Source organism: Crotalus tigris, unplaced genomic scaffold, assembly GCF_016545835.1.
Source record: "Crotalus tigris isolate CLP2741 ecotype Arizona unplaced genomic scaffold, ASM1654583v1 scf7180000017659.2616968, whole genome shotgun sequence".
Taxonomy (NCBI): Eukaryota; Metazoa; Chordata; class Lepidosauria; order Squamata; family Viperidae; genus Crotalus; species Crotalus tigris.
Window position 1 is genome coordinate 2,484,639 of NW_024096546.1, and position 23,686 is coordinate 2,508,324.

The 23,686-nt window shown below is 43.3% G+C and overlaps 1 protein-coding gene across 2 annotated transcripts in view; it reads right to left on the reverse strand.

Moving 5' to 3' along the window:
• CHRNA4 (cholinergic receptor nicotinic alpha 4 subunit) overlaps positions 1-23,686 on the reverse strand; it is a 69,570-nt gene that overhangs the window by 9,466 nt on the left and 36,418 nt on the right. For both annotated transcript variants that reach the window (XM_039335798.1, XM_039335797.1), the window contains one exon: positions 13,664-15,044. In XM_039335798.1, coding sequence (XP_039191732.1) covers positions 13,664-15,044 — 1,381 coding nt within the window. The remainder of the gene's footprint in view (positions 1-13,663; positions 15,045-23,686) is intronic.

Here is a 23,686-nt window from a genome sequence, read left to right on the forward strand (position 1 = left end):
CTAATGAGAAGGAAGGATTCACTGGAGAAGAGCCTAATGCTGGGAAAGATTGAGGGCAATAGAAGAAGGGGATGACAGAGAATGAGGTGGCTGGATGGAGTCACTTGAAGCAGTAGGCGTGAGCTTCAATGGACTCCAGAAGATGGTAGAGGACAGGAAGGCCTGGAGAAACGTTGTCCATGGGGTCATGATGGGTCGGACACAACTTTGCAACTAACAATAACAACAGAATCTCCTCAGGATGGACCACTATTCTTTTAGGTGTCAACGCTGCTAATATTGAATATTCTTGCTTTGACAATATATGAAAAACTGTCTGGTATTTTTAGAGTTAAATCAGGTGACAGCGAAAGGGGAGGAGAATATAAGGAAAGCCCAGGGAAAAAGAAATGGATCTTTGCCCTCCAAGTTAATTGGAGGATGTGAATCATGACCCCCAAATAGGGGAAGGGAAATGCCTGGAATGTTATGTGCAAAGGAAGGGAAATTCAGATCTTAGCATTCCACCATGCCGTGCTGACATCTCTGTAACACTGATAAAGGCTTTTTAGGTTAAAAAAAAATGCCTGAAAGTTCTTTGAAGTATTTCGTTAATCAGACACATGGCATTAGCTTTCTTCTCCCTGAAGTTGATATTATCAGCATCATCATTTACTATGTATGCACGAGACAGCTTGGTTTCATCTTGATGAAGTGCTTTATGCCACAGGAGCCATGGAATGCTTTGTCAACACACAGCAGAGACATGATTTGTCTCAACAAGATGTTGCACATCATTCTGCCTGCCTTGACAGCCCTTCGTAATTATAGATGTGCAAATCTCGCTGTTCTGAAAATGGAATAATCTTGCGCTGCTGACACATTCTTTGACTTCCAGAGAAAATGGTTAGTTTTCCAAAGGTTCTTCCGTTATTATTGGGAAGATGGGCTGGATCTAAGCCGGTGGCTACAATGTCCAAGCAATCCCCATGGAATAAGGCAAGGAAACCTACATGCATACTCTTTTTGTAGCTATTTTTGGCATCAAATGATCATATCACCAAATGATCAGATATTAAAAAAAAAGTTATTGAGATTCTAGGCAAAGAAGAGCCACTGGATGATTAGGGAACTGGAGGCTAAAACATATGAAGAACAGTTGCAGGAACTGGATATGTCTGCTCTAATGAAGAACAGGGATGACATGATAGCAGTGTTTCCAATATTTGAGGGGCTGCCACAAGGAAGAGGGCAGTAATCTACAGTATTCTCCAAAGCACCAGAAAGCAAAACAGGAACCAATGGATGGAAACTCAGCTAGGAGAGAAGTAACCTAAAACTAAAGAGAAATTTCCTAACAATGAGAACAATTAACCTGTGGAATAGTCAGATACTAGTAGCCAAATAAAACTAGTTTAAATCTAGAAGCCCAGAGACATTCGGGTTGGGAACTGTAAAAATCTGCAGTTCACTGGTACCTGGGAAATTTAATTTGCATGAGAACATTTTTGGACTAGTTACCTTCCAGCTTTATTGTTTAGCCCCCCCCCCTCCAAAATCAATTCTTTACTTAAAGGACCTTTAATAGGCAAACTTTTTCCCTACGGCAGCCATATTTCAGTGGTATACTGATCGGGAGTGTGAAGAGATCATTTGTTAAACACATTAAAGGTTTCCAGATCAATTTTTTTAATGCCTTTTTATTCGCAAGTCCGTTTTGTAAAATTGATTGGGAATCAAGGCTAAGGGATGACAGGAAAAGGGCGAATTCCTAAATTTCTAAAAAAAAAAAAAAAAAGTACATGCAGGGAAAGGGACAGGAGTTTATCTGGGCCCCTAAGAGTTTGGAGCAAGCTTGAAAAATAAAGTCTATGAGCAGAAGATGATGTGGAAGGTTATAAAGAAAGAATGCATTTTCTTCCTCCATTAATTCAACTCAAGAGTTAATAATAAAGTTGGAAGGGACCTTGGAGGTCATCTAGTCCAACCCCCTGCTCAGGCAGGAAACCCTATACCATTTCGGACAAATGGCTGTCCAGTCTCTTCTTAAAAACTTCCAGTGTTGGAGCATTCACCGCTTCTGGAAGCAGGTTGTTCCACTGATTGATTATTCTAACTGTCAGGAAGTTTCTCCTTAGTTCCAGGTTGCTTCTCTCTTTGGTTAGTTTCCATCCATTGCTTCTTGTCCTGCCTTCAGGCAGTTTGGAGAAGAGCTTGACTCCCTCTTCTTTGGGGCAGCCCCTGAGATATTGGAAGGCTGCTATCATGTCCCCCATCGTCCTTCTCTTCGTTAAACTAGACATACCCGATTCCAGCAACTGTTTCTTATATGTTTTAGCTAAGGTGACCAACTTTTTTACAATGAAAAGGAGGACACAAATAAATTGAAGAAAAAAATATCGTTAAATAAAAGAAACATTTTATTCATTGCAACAATAATACAGACAACTTGCATGTGCAAAGTTTGCCAGCCGGGTGTTTTGGCACGCTCAGCAGCAATTCCTATTGGCTTTCGAAAGCCAATAGTGGGAATAACACAGCTCATGCAAAAGTTGAAAAAAACCCCATCAAAAAAAGGTGCCGGAACGCCATTCTGAGCATTCTATGAGGGGAAAAAAAAGCCCTGCCGATTAGTCTTCAAATATCGAAAAGAAGGACATGAAGGAGGACACTTTTTGAGGGAGGACAGAACTTACAAAAGGAGGACTGTCCTCCCTAAAGGAGGACGGTTGGTCACCTTATTTTAGCCTCCAGTCCCCTGATCATCTTTGTTGCTCTTCTCTGTACTCTTTCTAGAGTCTCAACATCTTTTTTACATCGTGGTGACCAAAACTGGATGCAGTATTCCAAGTGTGGCCTTACCAAGGCATTGTAAAGTGGTATTAACACTTCATGTGATCTTGATTCTATCTCTCTGTTAATACAGCCACTATATACTAGTGGCTTACCCTGTCAGTGTTGGCTGGTTGCAGAGAAAGCGGCATTTTGGTCTTCTGTTTCCTTTTTAGTATTTTATTGTCTGTTTTGAATGGTTATGTCAATGTGTATCTCTATATGCCTGTTGATGGCTCATTTGTCTGAGTGTCAGATTTCCAGGAATTCTCTAGCAGCTCTCCTCCCCAGCAATCAACACCCAGATAAGCAGAGATTAGCACTAGGATTAATAACAGACCAACAATCAAGCAGTAAATAATACCCCAATCAAGGACTTATCAACTCAGACAAATAACTAAGAAGACCTACCAGGAGAAAATAACACACCCACCCACACTGACAAGGCAAGCTCTGGTATATAAACAGAGAGGAAATCCCACCCTCTTCTAGCACTGGTGATGTTACCTACTGGGGTAATGAGACGTCTGCAGGCAAACAACCAAACTTAGAGAGCACTCAGGACCCTACAGTTCTCTTCCTCCTCCTCCTCCTCCTCTTCCTCCTCCTCCTCCAATCCCACTCCCCTGTAGCACTGATACCTAGTTTGGTAATGAATCATCAGCAAGAACATTATCAAGCTCAGAGACCACCAAGGATATCACAGTCCTCCCCCTCCCCCTCCCCCCCTCTTCCTCCTCCTCCTCCTCCTCCTCCTCCTCCTCCTCCTCCTCCTCCTCACAAACCCCACTCTCTTCTACAACTGATAAAGTTACCTAGTATGGCTAGAAAACCACCAAGAGAGCACCAAGGGCTCTGCAAACTGGCCATTTGTTTGATCATCACTAGCAGAAGATCTGCGAGACACTCCTTCTTTTTCTGCTCATAAACCTGAAGGTAAGGTGTGAACGTGATCTTCAGTGAAGCCTGCCTCCCTAACCACATCATCCACATATTTTTGACAGGAGCGTGGAAGAAATTTGCCAGGACCACCTTCTTCAAGGTCTTTGGTCAGAAAAGTCACATACAGAACCTGTATATGTTTACCTCATAATATTTATGTTCCAGTGGTATTCTACAGCCTCACTCCGCTGCCTACTTGTGATCTCCCGAAAAAGGATTTTGTATAGATAATCCAGTAGTTCTACAGAAGCTTTTCCTGGATTTTGCAAAAGACAGAGAGGGCTGCAAAGAGGGGATTATTAGAAGGCTATTAAAAGCCTAGGAAGGATTAAAGAGAATTATTCCAGCAAAGAGGAATAGTGGTGCCTTTGCACCACAAAGCTCTCTGTCATGGTGAGGCTAAGCCACCTACAGAGGCCTATTAAAAATACAGCAATAATATATACTTTTATTATACAGTCCCCAGGATCTATAAAATCAGGCAGAATAAAATGCAACGATAATAGCAATAATCAAGATTTAAAATATGAATAGGGCCGTATACTTACACACCAACCAGCTGGAAAATAATCAACATCTGAAATTAAAAGACAAGGGAACTAAGCATACTACCAGGCTTTTGCAAATCTTTGGAGGAGATAAGAAACAAAAACGCCAATAAAAAAAAATACACTTTGTCTTTTTACGATAGCAAATCTCTGGCACCTGAAGCAAGTTCTATTCTACCCCTAGTGACTGCTACAAGCTTTTTAAAGCTCAGATTTCACCCCTAAATTACCTCTGGGTTTCTTTTCAAGCTATTCAATTAAATCAAGAAGCAAACAACACCCCAATCAAGAAACTACCAACTCAGTTGGTAGCAAGCAAACAGTAAACAACAATCTAGGAACCATCAAGTCCACTTTTGATAGGACAAGTATATAAAATGAGAGCAAACCCCACTCCCTTCTAATATTGATGATATTACCTAGTTGGGTAATGAAACGTCTGCAAGAAAACAACCCAGCTCAGACAGCACCAAAGACCCCACAGTCTTCCTCCTCCTCCTCCTCCTCCTCCTCCTCCTCCTCCTCCTCCTCCTCCTCCTCCTCCTCCTCTTCTCCCATGCCACCCACTCCCTTCTAACACTGATGATGTTCCCTAGTTGGGTAATGAGACATCTGCAGGCAAACAACCAAGCTCAGAGAACACCAAGGACCCCACAGTCCTCCTCCTCTTCCTCCCAAACACCCTCCTTTCTAGCACTGATGATGTTACCTAGTTGGGTAATGAAACGTCTGCAGGAAAACAACCAAGCTCAGAGAGAACCAAGGACCCCACAGTTCAACCATGAGCTACAGATATTCTCTTCTATCTTCAGCTAAAGCCTTTCTCCACTCAGATCTGCCATAAAGCTGGGAGATTCTTGGCAAAGAATCAAAGAGGCCATCCAGTCTGATTTTCTGATCAGTGAAGGATGGATTCTTCCCAGTAGCGTTTTTCAAACGGGTTACACGGAAATTTTAATGGGACTCTGTGAAAGACCAGGAGGAAAATGTTCTCTTGAATGTACCTCTTTTTTTAAATCACTATAACCTTGAGGAAGGCGTTGGACTAAAAGACCTCCAAGGTCCCTTCCAACTCTATTATTCTGATTTTCTTGATTGGGGTTCCAAGATTTATTTATTTTGGTAATTAACAAGCTCCAAAGCCTGCAAAAGGTAAAAACTCTTTTGCACTAAAACCAGGGGTAGGCAACCTTGGCTCTTTTATGACTCGTGGACTTCAACTCCCAGAATTCCTGAGCCAGCCACGCTGAGGGAAAAGGGAGAGGTTTCCAAGCTGAGCCATGCTGGCTCAGGAATTCTGGGAGTTGAAGTCCACGAGTCATGAAGGGGCCATAATTCCCCCATGCTGGCTCAGGAATTCTGGGAGTTGTAGTCCATGAGTCATGAGGGGGCCATAGTTCCCCCATGCTGGCTCAGGAATTCTGGGAGTTGAAGTCCACGAGTCATGAGGGGGCCATAGTTCCCCCATGCTAGCTCAGGAATTCTGGGAGTTGTAGTCCACGAGTCATGAGGGGGCCATAGTTCCCCCATGCTGGCTCAGGAATTCTGGGAGTTGAAGTCCACGAGTCATAAAAGAGCCAAGGTTGCCTACCCCTGCCCTAAACCATCCAGTGTCTGTTTGAAGGAGAACTCATCGCTTCATGTGGAAGCTTGTTCGATATCAGACAGGCGATATAGATCAGGGGTGTCAAACTGCCAGCCTGCAGGCCGGTTGCATCATATGGAGGCTGCGCCCGCCCCACCTCCGTCAATGCCCCAAAATTCACGATACGTCACGACACGTCACATGAGGTGGCGAGTTTTGAGACCCGCAATATAGATAGTCCTTAACAACCCAAGTTGGGTCCGACAACGCTACGCAACGTGCTAGTTGAGCAAGACATCTTGTGACTCTAATTTGCAATTTCATTGCTGGCTGTCAGGCGCAAGAAGCCAGGAGTCACGTTAAGAGTTCAAAAGCACTGCCAGCTTACTTCATGCCAGCTGTACAGGTAGTCCTTGACTTACGGCCAAAATGGAGCCCAACATTTCTGTTGCTAATCGAGACAGGGGTCAAATGGGCCTTGCTCCATTTTACGAGCTTTCTGGCCACAGTTCTTAAGTGTAGTTATTACATTAGTCACACCGTTGGTAAGTGAATCTGGCTTTCCCACTGACTTTGTGGGTCAGACGTTCGCAAAAGGGGATCACATGACCCCAGGGCAGTGCAACCGTCATAAGCGTGAGTCAGTTGCCAAGCATCCAAATTTTGATCCAGTGACCATGGGGATGCTGCAATTGTTATAAGTGTGAAAAATGGTTGCAAGTCACATTTTTCAGTGGTGTTGCAACTTCAGCTGGTCCCTAAATGAGGACTACCTGTATACAACAATCTGAACTACTAAGAGTCAAGGCTGCCACAAAGAAGAGGGAGTCAAGCTATTCTCCAAAGAGCCTTAAGGCCGGACAAGAAGCAACAGGTGGAAACTAATCAAGGAGAGAAGCAACCTAGAACTAAGGAGAAATTTCCTGGCAGTGAGAACAATTAACCAGTGGAACAACCTGTCTCCAGAAGCAGTGAATGCTCCAACACTGGAAGTTTTTAAGAAGAGACTGGACAGCCATTTGTCTGAAATGGTGTAGGGTTTCCTGCTTAAGCAGGGAGTTGGACTAGATGAGGGCTTTTCAACCTTTTCACCCATTGTACCTGTCAACGAACCTGACAATGAACCTGTCATTGAACCATGACAATGACTTTTAGGATATGGCAATATCCGAGTACCACTAGTCGCCTAGCAAGGTGTCAAAAACCTGATGACCGAAAAAAAAGGAAAAAAGTGATGAAGTACAGGTAGTTCTCGACTTACAACAGTTCGCTTAGTGACTGTTCAAAGTTACAATGGCACTGAAAAAAGTGCCCCCCAAGCCACAGCCGAGCAAGACACCTGCCTGCCCACCCAGTGGCGCTCTTCCTCCTGTCCGAGATTTTCATTGTTGTGAGCATTTCTGTTGAGGATTGGCAGCAGGGGTGGGGTGGGGGGTGTTTGGTTTTTATTCCCTCCATCTGCTGGGTGGTTACAGCAGGTTTTGGTCACTTCACATGACCCTGGGACACTGTGACCGTCATAAACATGAATCAGTTGCCAAGCATCTGAATGTAAATCACAAGACCCTGGAGATGCTGCAACATTCCAGCTGATCGGCGCTTCTTCTGGGTTCACCAGAAGCACCAGGATCAGTGCTGTTTTCCAGTTGATTGATGCTTCTTCAGGATTCAGCAGAAGCACCAGGATCAGCTCCGAGCTCCAGCTGGAGCCTGGTGCTGATCCTGGTGCTTCCGCTGAGCCCTGACAGCCCTGCAGCTCCTGCCGTCTCTCGCTCAGGCTTGTGCGGTGCTGCCACCGGTTCAGCTCTTTCCCCTCCCCCGCTACCACTTTTCTAGGATGGTCGCGTACCACCTGCCAGGTGCCAATGTACCACAGGTGGTATCCGTACCACTGGTTGAAAAGCCATGGACTAGAGGACCTCTGAGGTCCCTTCCAACTCTATTTTTCTGTTATTTTGTTTTTCTGATTGACCCACATTTTTCAGGATCTGCATAATCAAGTTTTGCTCCTCCTGCTTACGCGAACAAGTTGTGAGGTGTCAAGCTTCCCATTCTAATTACAGTTAGATCATTATTTCCCACACGGGTCCCCCATACATGCCAGACACATAAGCAGTGTAGTTAATCCTCACTAAACATGTAATCTTTCCTTGTTGATGCCTATATTAAGCAAGTCCATGGGTGGTGGGGGAAAGAGAGAGACTCAAGAGCCATAAGAGTCACCAAACAACAGCAATCCCTTTGTGAGTCATTTCCAAACAAGGAATGACATTTACCATATTTGTCTGGGGACAGAGCATTTGAAGTTTTAAAATCAGTCTTTATTCACTGTAGGCAACCTGGCGCCTTCCTTCAGGTGAGAATAACAGAGTTGGAAGGGATCTCAGAGGTCTTCTAGTCCAGCCCCCTGCTCAGGCAGGAGAACCTATACCATTCCTGACAAGTGGCAGTCCCGTCTCTTCTTAAAAACCTCCAGTGTTGATGCACTTGCAACTTCTGGAGACACAAGTCGTTCCACCTTTTTTTTTTGGTATCCAACCCACAAATGCACTAGCCAGCAACATAGCTCTTCTCTAACTTGCTCCAATATGTCCTTTGGGAATACTGATCTGGATTCTGTCTCCTCTTAATGTACTCCAAAGTAGCGTTTTTCCTGTTAGCAGCATTTGAGTTCATATTAAACTAGTGAGTCAGCTAGAACCAGTTAAGGTGTTGACCTAGAAAACAGAATTCCTTCCTTCCTTCCTTCCTTCCTTCCTTCCTTCCTTCCTTCCTTCCTTCCTTCCTTCCTTCCTTCCTTCCTTCCTTCCTTCCTTCCTCCCTCCCTCCCTCCCTCCCTCATTTTTCTCCTTCCATCCTTCTTTCCTTCCTTCTCTCATCTCCCTCCCTCCCTCCCTCCTTCATCTCTCTCCTTCCTTCCCCATCTTTCTCCTTTCATCCCTTTCCTTCCATCTCTCATCTTTCTTTCTTTCTTTCTTTCTTTCTTTCTTTCTTTCTTTCTTTCTTTCTTTCTTTCTTTCTTTCTTTTTCTTTCTTTCTTTCTTTTTCCTTCCTTCCTTCCTTCCTTCCTTTCCTTCCTCCATCTTTCTCCTTTCCATCAGCTTTCCTCCCTTCTCTCATCTCCCTCCCTCCCTCCCTTCCATCTTTCTCCTTCTTTCCTCCCTTCTCTCATCTCCCTCTTTCCCTATTTCTTCTTCCCATGTCCCCCCCCCTCTCTCTTTTTTTTTACCAAGACTTCACAGGATGGTACAGCACCACCACCACAACAGAGTTTTTGTTGAAGCTCAAACTCAAAAGAAAGATCAGATTTCGAGGCATCTGTTCCACCTCAGTCAAATGAAAAGGTTTTGAACTATCTCCCTCCAGCTCATGATCAGGGCTTGGCTGACTCCCCTGCACATCACTTGCCTGGCTTTCCTGAATTTTGAAATGGCTTTTTATCTCCTCCTCCTCCTCGTCCTCCTCTCCACCTGCCAGAAAACCTGAAAGGCTGCTGTCCCCTTGCATTTTCCACTGCTGCATCGCTCTTTTCAAATTCTAGAGTCGGTTTTGTAAATTGTAGACACGAGGCATCATCAGGCTGCCTGGTTTTGTCCGCAGCTTATCTAGTAAGATAAATCCAATTAAACTCTTTAGAAAAATGAGCGGTGACGCCTGGCCTTTTCGATCCCTTCTTGGGCTTTTTCTTGGCCGCTTGCAAGGGCCACTCTCTCTGCCTCAATATATCAGTTTTATGGACAGGTTATTAGACTCAGCCGTGTTTGATACTCACTCCCTTGAGAGGATGTACTACTAGCAACAGGAACTATTAAAACGCCCTGATTTACTATGCAGCAGACCATAACCTGTGATGTTCAATTCTCATGCCAATCCCAGGTGAGTCTATAGGTATTATCCACCTACAGGTGGTCCACACTTTGTTTCAAGATCGTTCGAAATTACAACGGCATGGGAAAAGTGACGTATGATGGTTTTCTCCACTTACGACCCTTGCAGTATCCCCATGGTCACATGATCGAAATCTAGACACTTGGCAATTGGCATGTATGTAAGACACTTGCAATATCCCGGGGTCAACAACTTCTGAAGGCAAGCTATCCCATTGGTTGATTGGTCTCAACCAATTGGGAAATTTCTCCCTAGTTCTGGGTTGCTTCTCTCCTTGGTTAGTTTCCATCTGTTGCTTCTTGTCTTCCAAAGCACCAAAAGGCAAGACAAGAAATAATGGTTGGAAACGAACCAAGGAGAGAAGCAACCTAAAGCTAAGGATAAATTTCCTAATGGTATACCCACTTCACTTTGTGTTTTCCTTGCTCCCCTCTGGGAGGAGGTTTCAAAGTAATAATAATAATAATAGTAAAGTTGGAAGGGACCTTGGAGGTCATCTAGTCTAACCCCCTGCTCGGGCAGGAAACCCTACACCATTTTGGACAAATGGCTGTCCAGTCTCTTCTTAAAAACTTCCAGTGTTGGAGCATTTACTGCTTCTGGAGGCAGGCTGTTCCACTGATTAATTGTTCTCACTGTCAGGAAGTTCTCCTTAGTTCTAGGTTGCTTCTCTCCTTGATTAGTTTCCACCCGTTGCTTCTTGTCCTGCCTTCAGGTGCTTTGGAAAATAGCTTAATTCCCTCTTCTTTATGGCAGCCCCTGAGATATTGGAATACTGCTATCATGTCCCCCCTTGTCCTTCTCTTCGTTAAACTAGACATACCCAATTCTAGCAACCGTTCCTTATATGTTTTAGCCTCCAGTCCCCTAATCATCTTTGTTGCTCTTCTCTGTACTCTTTCTAGAGTCTCAACATCTTTTTTACATCGTGGTGACCAAAACTGGATGCAGTATTCCAAGTGTGGCCTTACCAAGGCATTGAAGAGTGGTATTAATACTTCACGTGATCTTGATTCTATCTCTCTGTTAATGCAGCCTAGCACTGTGTTGGCCTTTTTGGCAGCTGCAGCACACTGCTGGCTCATATTTAAGTGATTGTCTACTAGGACTCCGAGGTCCCTCTCACAGTTACTACTATTGAGCATGGTGCCACCTATGCTGTACTTGTGCATTTGGTTTTTCTTGCCTAAATGTAGAACCTTGCTTTTTTCACCATTGAATTTCATTTTGTTAGTTAGTGCCCAGTGTTCAAGTCTGTCCAGATCCTTCTGTACCTGAAGCCTGTCTTCTGGAGTGTTGGCTATTCCTGCCAGCTTGGTGTCATCTGCAAATTTGATGAGTTCCCCATCTATCCCTTCATCCAAATCGTTGATGAAGATGTTGAAGAGTACTGGGCCCAGAACAGAGCCCTGGGGCACCCCACTACACACTTCCCTCCATATAGATGCAGTTCCATTGAGGACCACTCGCTGAGTACGGCCGGTCAGCCAGCTACGGATCCATCTGGTGGTGGTTCTGTCTACCCCACATTTTTCTATCTTGTCAAGTAGTAGGTTGTGATCTACTTTATCAAATGCCTTACTGAAGTCCAAGTAAATTATGTCCACAGCATTCCTCTGATCCACTAATTTTGTCACTTGGTCAAAGAATGCAATAAGATTTGTCTGGCATGATCTATTTTTGACAAACCCTAGCAGAACTACAAATTCTGCAATAGTTTTGTTCCTTATGCCATCCGTCTTGTAAATTTGCAGGATTCTTTTTTTTCGCCATATATATGTATACATTCGAACTAGACTGTGATGTTTCTCTGTGTTATAACTGTGTATGTATGAGGGTATATGCATAATGATATTTTTTGAGAGCTGAATGCAACAAAATTTCATTTTAATGTATGCTGATTAGTGTACATTTAAAGTGACAATAAAGTTTCTATTCCATTGTATTGTATTGTATTGTATTCCATTCCATTCCATTCCATTCCATTCTATTCTATTCCATATTTTGTATTGTATTGTATTGTATTGTATTGTATTGTATTGTATTGTATTGTATTCTATTCTATTCTATTCTATTCTATTCTATTCTATTCCATTCTATTCTATTCTATGATCCCCTTTTGCGATCTTCTGACAAGCAAGGTCAATGGGGAAGCCAGATTCACTTAACAGCTGTGTTACTAACTTAACAACTGCAGTAATTCATTTAACAACTGTGGCCAGAAAGGTCCTAAAATGGGCCAAAATTCACCTAACAACTGTCTCGCTTAGCAATGGAAATTTTGGGCTCCGTTGTGGTCCTATGTTGAGGGCTCCCTGTACTCTCGGCTTTTAGAGTGCTCTTACGATCTTTTCTAGCCTCTCCTGGCGCTTTTCTCCTGCTGAAAGTCTAAACCCTGAGGTGTCCTAAGGGTCAGTTTCAGCAGCTGGAAAGACTGGGAGGCTCACCAAGAAAACGGAGCAGGACCCAAAGCTAGAAAAAATAAATCAGAAGCAGGAGGAGGCAAAGAGGTCCTTGGGCCAGGAGGCAAACATCAGCAAGGAAGCTGGCTCAGAAGGTGAAAATAGCAGCCCCATTGCCGTATTTCCAGCAGAGAGAGGGCAAAAGGCGGCTGAAAGGGCAGGCAGATGGAACCAGGCCGTCTTTGTATCACCTGCTGCCTTCGTGCGTCAAACGCTCTACCCTCATCCTGCTTCCTAAGAAATCTTCCACAGAAGAGCTGTATGTTTTGCGCTGAGAAGATATCTGGAGACCCTCACATCCTGTACATAACCTGCTTCAGCTCCTCCCCTCCGGATGGCGCAATGCAGGGCACTGCAGGCCAAAACAACTAGATACAGGCATAGGTACTTCCCTTGCACCATCGCTCTGCTAAATATCTAATTCTTGTAGATCTGTATAACATCTATATGTATCATTTACCCATGGAGTCTGGCTGTAGTATTATCACTTATCCTTCTTCTTATCTTCTTTATTGCCCTCCTCCTATTGGTGTTATTATGTTGGTTATTATTATTCGCTCCGTTGCTTTGCATGTACACTGAAAGTTTCTGTATTAAACCTATGTATAAAAAGTACAGACAGACTCGGACCAAATGTGCATGGAAGTGTTGAGCAAGCTAATGTAGAAATACAATTAATCAGCCGTGCTGGCTGGGGAATTCTGGGAGATGAAGTCCAGGTATCTTAAAGTTGTCAGGGTTTATACAGTTTCCTTCCTTCCTTCCTTCCTTCCTTCCTTCCTTCCTTCCTTCCTTCCTTCCTTCCTTCCTTCCTTCCTTCCTTTCTTGTTCCCTTCCTGTCTTCTTCTCTCCCTCATTTCTTTTTCCCATGTCTTCCTTCCTTCCTTCCTTCCTTCCTTCCTTCCTTCCTTCCTTCCTTCTTTCTCTCTCTCTCTCTCTCTCTCTCTCTCTCTCTCTCTCTCTCTCTCTCTCTTCTTTTTTCTCTAATTTATATGCTGCCCATCTCACTATCACATGACTCTTATATAAGTTTGTTTGTTTCATTATTGAACTAATTGCTGCGGGGGTCTCGTGTACACATCCCCACATTGCCATAACTTCTTTGGGGACCATATTTGAGCACAGAGAACACACACACACACCCTGACAGGATTGTGTACAACATTTCCATCACCAAAATTCATCTCCTGAAATGCATTATTCCCAACTCAGAACCTGCTGCAATTAACTAGAGTTAAAAAAAAAACAAAACATTTGCCCCCTTTCCCCCCACCTCCACCAAACATAACTTAATTTTATGTTTTGCGTTCCACCTAAGACATGAATCCTACAAGCGCTACTAAATGGTATCAAAGGCCCCGTCCATTCAGTTTTTGGCTTGCCAGGAGCAAGCGATGAGGGGGGGAAAGGAGTTCATTTTTACTTACTGAAAAATCAGCATCTTCCGCTCTCAAGTGGTCTGCGATATAATGCACGCCTTCCACGGCTAACTTCAAGGCAGGTGACATCAGCAAAAACTGTTGCTCTTTAAGCGTTTTGCTCCCTTGTCCAGAGGTGCTGGCTGATTCCTTCTTTTTACATTTACATTTACAGTGGGTGGCTTTGACTTTCGGCTGGTCCGCGTTCAGATGGCATTGTGGGGACGCTGGTGACCCACTAGATTGGCCGTTGGTCTGGGAAGCTTCTTCTTGCAAATAGCAATATTGGATGCTCTTGGATCGGTAACGTATGGTGCCTTCTTCTGCTTTTCCTGGACTGCTGTACATCTGCTGGACGCTTAGGGATCGGCCTTTGCCAATGGAGCTCGACTGAAGGTCTCCAAGGGGGTGACTGGGAGGTTGGAGGGAGGTGCAACTGGCTCGGATGGGTTCTGGGCGCAGCATTGAATACTGGCCCGAGGGTGACTTACGCGCTGGCTGAGGACTTTTTTGGTCCTCGAGGTGGGTTCCAAAGGATGATGTAGGGGACTGCTCATTGCTCTGAGGGCTGTTGGATGACGAGGTGATAAAGTTGGGTTCCACTTCCATCTCCGACCAAAACGGTTGCGAGTTGTTGGCAATTTTGTGCATGGATTCTATGAGCTTCTTGCAGTGGTCCTTGACCGTCGAAGGGCGTTTCATGAAGAGAAGACGTGGGACGATATCAAGGAAGACCCGTCGCACCCAAGCAGGCATGGTGTGGGTCCGAGGGGAACGGTGGTGGACATTCAGCACGAAGACGGTGATGATGATGGACAACGTGACAAAGATCATGGTGAAGAGAAGGTACTCTCCGATCAAGGGGATGACCAAAGAGGTTGAGGGGATGATCTCGGTAATGAGAAGAAGGAAGACCGTCAAGGACAGCAGGACAGAGATGCATAGGGTGATCTTCTCCCCACACTCAGAAGGCAAGTAGAAGACCAAGACGGTCAAGCACGAGATCAGAAGACAAGGAATAATCAAGTTGATGGTGTAGAACAGAGGGAGACGCCTGATGATGAAGGAATAGGTGATGTCTGGGTAGATCTCCGAACAGCATTCATACTTCTTGATGTTGTAGTTGCCCACAGCATTGATGATCACCCATTCTCCACTCTCCCAGTAGTCCAGCTGATCCACGTGGCGATGCATGCTCTCTAAGTCAATCTTGGCCTTGTCGTAAGTCCAGGAACCAAATTTCATGGTGCAGTTCTGCTGGTCAAAGGGGAAGAAGGTGACGTCAATGCTGCAGGAGCTTTTGTAGATGGCGGGAGGCATCCATTTAATCCGACCGTCGTAGAAGAGGTGGGCTTTAGTCAGATGGGTGACTGCAAAATCCCCGTCGGCACTGTGGGAGGTAAGGAGAAGAGAACGCAAAGTGGATTTTTTTTAGATTTTCACAAGCGCTGGAAAGCAAGACAAGAAACAATGGATGGAAATGAATCAAGGAGAGAAGCAACCTGGAATTAAGAAGAAATTTTCCTAACAGTGAGGACAATTAAATAGCTTGCCTTCTGAAGTTGTGGGTGTTTTCATCCCTGGAGGTTTTTAAGAAGAGATTGGACAACCATTTGCCTCAAATGGTATAGGGCAGGGGTCTTCAAACTTGGCCCTTTTAGGACTTGTGGACTTCAACCCCCAGAATTCCTCAGCTAGCCTCCATTTTCTTTGTTAGATTTAAGACAGGGGTCTTCAAACTTGGTCCTTTTAGGACTTGTGGACTTCAACTCCCAGAATTCCTCAGTCAGCCTCCGTTTTGTTTGTTAGATTTAAGACAGGGGTCTTCAAACTTGGCCCTTTTAGGACTTTTGGACTTCAACTCCCAGAATTCCTCAGCCAGCTTGCCTTGAAGGTAGCAAGGGAATATGTAAACAATGGGCTGTCCATCCGTAGCCCATTTTTTTCAGCCTGTCTGCCTGTTTATTTTCTGGGTCAGTCCTAAGTAAATCAAAGCACACGAGAAACCCTCTTTCTGATGATCCAGTCAATCAGAATAGAGCTGGAAGGGACCTTGGAGGTCTTCTAGTCCAACCACCTGCTCAAGTAGGAGACCCTATACCAGAGGTCTTCAAACTTGGCCCTTTTATGACTTGTGGACTTCAACTCCCAGAATTTCTCAGCCAGCTCTATTCTGATTGACTGGATCATCAGAAAGAGGGTTTCTCATGTGCTTTGATTTACTTACGACTGACCCAGCAAATAAACAGGCAGACAGGCTGAAAAAAAATGGGCTAGGGATGGACAGCTCATTGTTTACATTTCCCTTGCTACCTTCAAGCTGCCTCGGTCCAGTCAACATTCTTTACTGAGATATTCATCAAAGCCATAACTATGCTGAATTATCCTGACTGCCACCATCACTTTCAGCTTTTGTGTTTCCAGTGAGTTACAGCCATGGCCACATCTTCCCTTAACAGGAGAAATATTGGTCAGCTAAAAACAAAAGAGATCAAAACGCTGACTAAGCTGATCGCTGGGGAAGCCACAAAATTGGTGGTGATTTTTTTTCCCCCTGGGTCGGAAGCACTGTAATGCTGTGGAAATTTTCATAATTTATTCCCAACCATAGTGGGAAATTACTGCCAAAGCAAAGCACAAGCACAAAACACAAACACACACACATGCACACACTTCAAGTTTTGCACAGCCCTAGCTCACAATTATTTTGTTCGTGCTATGTGTGATGTTGAGGCAAATTTTCCTAATTTATTCTCATCAACAGTGGGAAAGCTCTGTGAAAACAAAGCACAAACACATAATGGGAAATTACTGCCAAAGCAAAGGACAAACACAACACACACACACACACACACACACACACACACACACAGACTTCAAGTTTTGTACAGCCCTAGCTCACAATTATTTTGTTTGTGCTATGTGTGATGTTGGGACAAATTTTCATGATTTGTTCCCATCAACAGTGAGAAAGCTCTGTGAAAACAAAGTGCACACACACAGTGGGAAATCTCTGCCAAAGCAAAGCACACATACATACAAACACAAATACACACAAACATACACACCAACACAAACAGTTTCCTGGCCTGTTTTCGCTTCGGCTTTGTATGATGCTGCGGTGCAAAGTTTCATAATTTATTCCCATCCACAATGGGGACCCAAAACCTCCACAAGTGCCGGTCTAATTACCCACCCTTGACAGAGGCGGCAGATTTCCACTTCAAGTGACAGGCGCGTCATGCTTCTAGACCTGTGGATGCTTGCTTTTTTTTTTTTTTTTTTAAGTCACTGCCTTTTGAGATAAAAAGGGAAAGCCTTCCAAGAGATGGGGATGGCGCCATGTTGCAAACTGCACCCTCACAACGGAACATTTTAATATATTTATGGGGCATAAAAGCCATCAAATATTTCTGAAAACATTTCACAGACGGCACCACGCTTCTTCTACAGCTGACCTTCTAAAGGTCTTCTTAACCTATGGGGGATTCAACAGCAGCTGCTGCTTACAAACCCATTTGTAAATGACTGCAAAGGATAAAATGTATATTAAGCTCTTCCTGATAATTAAATTCCCCCCCCCCCAGTCCGCCCATCACCACGACGCTGACACGTTTTCAGAAAAGGCCGGATCGGCCAGCTTATTACTTATATGTCACACCAAATTTATTGATTGACAAATTGTGTTCATTTTCATCGCTTCCAAATGCCACACGCAGTGCCTACAACCTGGGCGAGTTAATTATTCAGTCTGTTTATAAGTAAACGAAATGTCTGCCTAGTCACTTGCTTAGGAGAAATTAAATCCTGTTCGTTATGCGGGGAGGAGGACCTTTTTCTGGACAAGTTTGTGAAACGGAACCACAACTGTCCTTTTTAAAGGGATGGTAGAATGGCCGCAAAAGAGATGTGTCAGAAAATGCGACTTATAACAATGTCTGAGGTAATCCTTGAGTTACAAACATAACTGAGGCAAAAATTTCCATTGATAAACAAGACAATTATTAAGGGAGCTTTGCCTCATTTTACGACCTTTCTTGCCACAGTTGTTAAGTGAATCACTGCATAACTTAATAACTGCAGTGATTCCCTTAACAACTGTCAAATATAGTATAATGGGCAAAACTCATTTAACAAATGTTTCGCTTAGCAACAGAAATGTTGAGCTGAATTGTGGTCATAAGTCGAGGACTACCTGTATCGTAGTTAAATTAAGGCTTCCCAAAGAAACAAAATTATTTTTGTGAGCACAGTACCAAAAGTTCACAGATTTGTATGGAAGAGGCAAAAAAGGATTGATCCATTTGGTTATTGGGTATTTAAACAGCCAGATCTGGGCAACTTCACCACTTTCTGATTTTGTGAGGTTTACCATATAGCCAAATGTTTTAGGCAAATATATATTCAGCATGATAAATAAAAAGAAACACAGTGCGGCAAGTGGATTTAGAAGCTGTTTTTAAAAATTGGCAGAAAAATATTCTGCAGCTGAATATATACAGAATGCTGACTTCTGAGCCAGTTAACGCCAACTGGATATCTTTCTTGGTTTAGGAATTTATTCTCAGGATAGCAAATATTGCTTCAATGTACTGAAAAAAAATATTTTTTTCTCCAGAATGCCTATATTTTACAGGGGTGTCCAATCTTAGCAACTTTAAGATCGGTCAACTTCAACTCCCAGAATTCCTCAGCCAGCCAGGATAGCTGGGGAATTCTGGGAGTTGAAGTCTTAAAATTACCCAAGTTGGACCCTCTTGTGTTAGAACAGGGGTGTCAAACTGCCGGCCCGCGGGCTGGAATGCATCATAGCGAAAACGTGCCCACCCCATTGCCGGCAATGGCAAAAAAATCGTGATACGTCGCAACATGTCACGTGACATTGCGAGTTTGACACCCCTATATTAGAACATTTAAATCTGGCCATGGTTAATTGATAGGGTCAACTTATGGGTAAGAGGGGCAGCATGGAAATGTAATAATCAGGCCCACAGAGTGAAGAAGAAGAAGAAGAAGAAGAAGAAGAAGAAGAAGAAGAAGAAGAAGAAGAAGAAGAAGAAGAAGAAGAAGAAGAAGAAGAAGAAGAAGAAGAAGAAGAAGAAGAAGAAGAAGAAGAAGAAGAAGAAGAAGAAGAAGAAAAGAAGAAGAAGAAGAAGAAGAAGAAGAAGAAGAAGAAGAAGAAGAAGAAGACAAGGGGGACATGATAGCAGTATTCCAATATCTCAGGGGCTGCCATAAAGAAGAGGGAATTAAGCTATTCTCCAAAGCACCTGAAGGCAGGACAAGAAGCAACGGGTGGAAACTAATCAAGGAGAGAAGCAACTTAGAACTAAGGAGAAACTTCCTGACAGTGAGAACAATTAATCAGTGGAACAGCTCGTCTCCAGAAGCAGTAAATGCTCCAACACTGGAAGTTTTTAAGAAGAGACTGGACAGCCATTTGTCCGAAATGGTGTAGGGTTTCCTGCCCGAGCAGAGGGTTGGACTAGATGACCTCCAAGGTCCCTTCCAACTTTACTACTATTATGAAGAAGAAGAAGAAGAAGAAGAAGAAGAAGAAGAAGAAGAAGAAGAAGGAGAAGGAGAAGGAGAAGGAGAAGGAGAAGGAGAAGGAGAAGGAGAAGGAGAAGGAGAAGGAGAAGGAGAAGGAGAAGGAGAAGGAGAAGGAGAAGGAGAAGGAGAAGAAAGAGGAGAAGGAGAAGAAAGAGGAGGAGGAGGAGGAGGCAGGGACTTATGAGTTTTGTTAGGAAGTCTTTTCTTTAGTGTAAGGAGTCCTCAACTTATAACCATTTCTTCAGTGACCGCTCAAAATGGCAAAGGCACTGAAAAAAAGTGACTTATGACCGTTTTCCATACTTACAATCCTTGCAGCTTCCCTATAGTCACATGATCAAAATTTGGGTGCTTGCAAGCTGGTATGTATTTGTGACGGTTACACTGTCTCGGGTTAAGTGACAGTAAGGAATTATAGACTTAAATGAATCCGGATTCCTTCATTGACTTTGCTTGTTGAAACTCAGCTGGGAAAGTTACCAAGGGTGATCACATGCCCGGGACAGGTACATTGGTGCCACTGTAACTTTAAATAGAACAGAACAGAACAGAACAGAACAGAACAGAATAGAAAATATAGAACAGAATGGAATGGAATGGAATGGACCGAAACGGAACGGAACGGAACAGAACAGAAGAATGGGATGGGATGGGATGGGATGGGATATGGAATGGAGTGGAGTGGAGTGGAGTGGAGTAGAGTAGAGTAGAGTAGAGTAGAGTAGAGTAGAGTAGAGTAGAGTAGAGTAGAGTAGAGTAGAGTAGAGTAGAGTTGGAAGGGACCTTGAAGGTCTTCTGGTCCAGTCCCCCACTTAAGCAGGAGAAACTATAACCAGTGATGGCGAACCTTTTAGAGACCAAGTGCCCAAACTGCAACTCAAAACCCACTTATGCATCATCGAGTGTTGGGTGGGTGTGGCCCATTGGGTGGGTGTGGCCAATTGGCTGGGTGGGGCCATTGGGTGGGCGTGGCTGCAGTGGTAACGGCAGACTAGGTGGGACTAAAAAGTTCAATCAATCAATTCCAACTTTGCAAGATCTTTTTTTTTCCCACAAGAAGTTGAAATTGACTGATTGAACTTTTTTTTTTTTTTTGCACACGGCGGCAGAGGCCTAAAGCGAAAAGGTTTTATAAAACCCAGCTGAAGGCCTAGGACTGGGGCGATGGCGCGTGTGTCCATAGTGAAGGCTCTGAGTGCCGCCTCTGGCACCTGTGCCATAGGTTCGCCACCACTGATCTATACCATCCCAGACAAGTGACTGTCTAGCCTCTTCTTAAAAATATGGTTGTTAAGTCAAGGACTATCTGTATCCTTATGTTTTTTTTGAAGAATCGCCTGCCAGAGATTTCTGCCAGACCACTGCAGCACCAGCATATACAAAAAAATAAAATAAAATTATGTTTTGGTTTACTAAGGTGATTCCATTGATTCAAAGGGGTAAGAAGCTTGGCTGGCCCGTCATCCAAACGATTTACTGCAGATTAATGCTACTTTGCCAAGAAATCTCACTTGAAGCAGGTTGCAGATGGAATAATTAAAAATAAGCACTCCATCAGAGTGGACAAGGATTTGGAGGGAGACCAGGTATGTCTGGGAAGAATGCCTCTCTAAAAGCAGGGGTCTCCAAATTTGTCAACCTTAAGACTTGTGCAGAATTCCCCAGCCAGCATGGTGAACGTTTTAGAAGGATGTCCAATCTTGGTACCGTATATTCCGGTGTATAAGGTGACCCGGCGTATAAGACGACCCCCGACTTCGACGCCGAGTCGCATGCCTAGAAAGTCGTCTTATACGCTGGAAACTATTGTTATTTCCGTCATATAAGACGATCACGCCGAGTCGCATGCCTAGAAAGTCATCTTATACGCCGGAAACTACCATTATTTCCGGCGTATAAGACGATTGATGCCGAGTTGCATGCTAGAAAGTCGTTTTATACGCCAGAAACTACCGTTATTTCCGGCGTATAAGACAACCCCCGAGTTCAGCGCCTATTTCAACGCTCTCAAAAGTCGTCTTATACGCCGGAAAGTACGGTAATTTTAGGATCTGTGGACTTCAACTCCCAGAATTCCATAGCCGGCCAGGGTGGCTGAGGAATTGTGGGAGTTGAAGTCTACAGGTCTTAAAGTTACCAAGTTTGGAGACCCCTGCTCTAAATGGAATAGGACAACTTGCTGGGGCCAACTCTCCCATGGGACAATTCAACAATTCAATCTGTCTGTCTGTCTGTCTGTCTGTCTGTCTGTCTGTCTGTCTGTCTGTCTGTCTATCTATCTATCTATCTACCTATCTATCTCCCTCCCTCCCTCCAATGGTGAGATTCAAATATGTGAACAACTGGTTCTCTGTGTGGATGCCGCTTCCAGAAGTCCATTCTGGACCTGGGCAACAAAAAATTAGCTACCGGTTCTGCCGAAGTGGTGCGAACTGGCCAAATCCCCCCACTGCTTACAACCATTGTAGCATCCCCATGATCACGTGATCAGAATTCAGAATTCAGACACTTGGCAGCTGGCATGTATTTATGACAGTAGCTGTGTCCCGGGGTCATGTGATCAGTTTTTGTGACTTTCCCAGCTGGCTTCTGGCAAGCAATGTCAAGATTTGCTTAACGACCGCATGATTCACTTAGTGTCTTGCTTAGCAGTGGAAATCTGGGGCTCACTGGTGTTTGTAAGTTAAGGATTACTTATTAAGACATTCCCCACTGGGAGCAGAAGTCCACATGTATAAAAAGTTGCCCAGGTTGAGAAACACCAGTATAAAGCAACTTCTGATCCTTCTCTTCACCGTTGGGTACATGTTGAGTTCCCAGGCAAATCCACCTTTCCAATTAATTTCACAAGGGTGAGCAGCTCTGTAGAAGTCTGTGCAGAATTTGAGAAGGGTGAATAAAATGACAAAGGTTGGGTTGTTTTGTTTTTTTTCAAATTCAGAACGAAGCAGTCCTCGTCCCCAACCTCCCTCTGCAACATTTAACAAAATACCGGTTGTGTTTCATCACAGCAAAATTCAAAAGAGCAGTCGTGTTTTGCTCCAACTTCGAAACAAAATTTTGGCATCCACAAGTTTGTTTTGAGCTCACCTCACTGCTAAGGTTATCTTCTGTGTCTCAAACACTCAAAATATTGGCACGGGATGGCGATTTTCAGTCTTTTAGAAACCATACAATTCAGTTACTCATAATTAACTAATGATGCATTGGAAAATCTCCATGATGCTTTAAAACCCTTTGTCTGTTCATTATATTTTATCTCTAATTATTCTTTAAAATAATATTTCACCAAAAAACAAATACATCTCACCCCACCCAAAATATTATCATTTAATATGGTCAGACTTTGTTCTAAGGTCAGAAGGAAACCGCATTGTGGGACAATTTGCTTAAGTTTCAAGCTCAGAATGTCAAACAGGCTATTTCAAGGGCAGAATCTTCGACATTTTATCCTTTCTTCCCCTTCCTACAGCTTCTTCTGTGAAACACAATATTGATATCACTTTTTTCCTTTCTTACCGGTGGACGAGAATTTCCCTACACAAAGACTTATAGATGTAAGAGACAACACCATTTTCTCATTTGCACCCAGAAGCAAAATATATTTCATAATTTACATTGAGTCCAGTGGTTTTCTTGACCCATCTTAAGTCCTCTGGTTGAAGAGGTCTACCAGTCCATGGTCTCTAGCAAATTTCCTTTCTAGAGTTCCTGAATCTATCTGTCCGTCTATCTATCTATCTATCTATCTATCTATCTATCTATCTATCTATCTATCTATCTATCTATCTATCATCTATCTATCTATCTATCTATATCATCTATCTATCTATCTATCTATCTATCATCTATCATCTATCATCTATCTATCTATTTAATCTAATCTATCTATCTAATCTATCTATCATCTATCTCATCTATCTATCTATCTCTCATCTATCTCTCATCTATCTATCTGTCTATCTATCTATCTATCTATCTATCATCTATCTATCTATCTATCTCATCTATCTATCTATCTCTCATCTATCTTTCATCTATCTGTCTATCTATCTGTCTATCTATCATCTATCTATCTATCCTATATCATCTATCTATCTATCTATCTATCTATCTATCTATCATCTCTCTCATCTATCTAGCTCTCATCTATCTCTCATCTATCTGTCTGTCTGTCTGTCTATCTATCTATCTATCTATCTATCATCTATCTATCTATCTATCATCTATCTATCTATCTATCTATCATCTATCTATCTATCTATTATCTATCTATCTATCTATCTATCTATCTATCTATCTATCTATATCATCTATCTATCTATCTCTCATCTATCTATCTATCTCTCTATCTATCATCTATCTATCTATCTATCTATCTATCTATCTATCTATCTATCTATCTATCTATCTATGTCCACCTTTGTTATCTTTTTAAATAAATAACTCAAGACAGTGAACATATCCAATATACCTTCT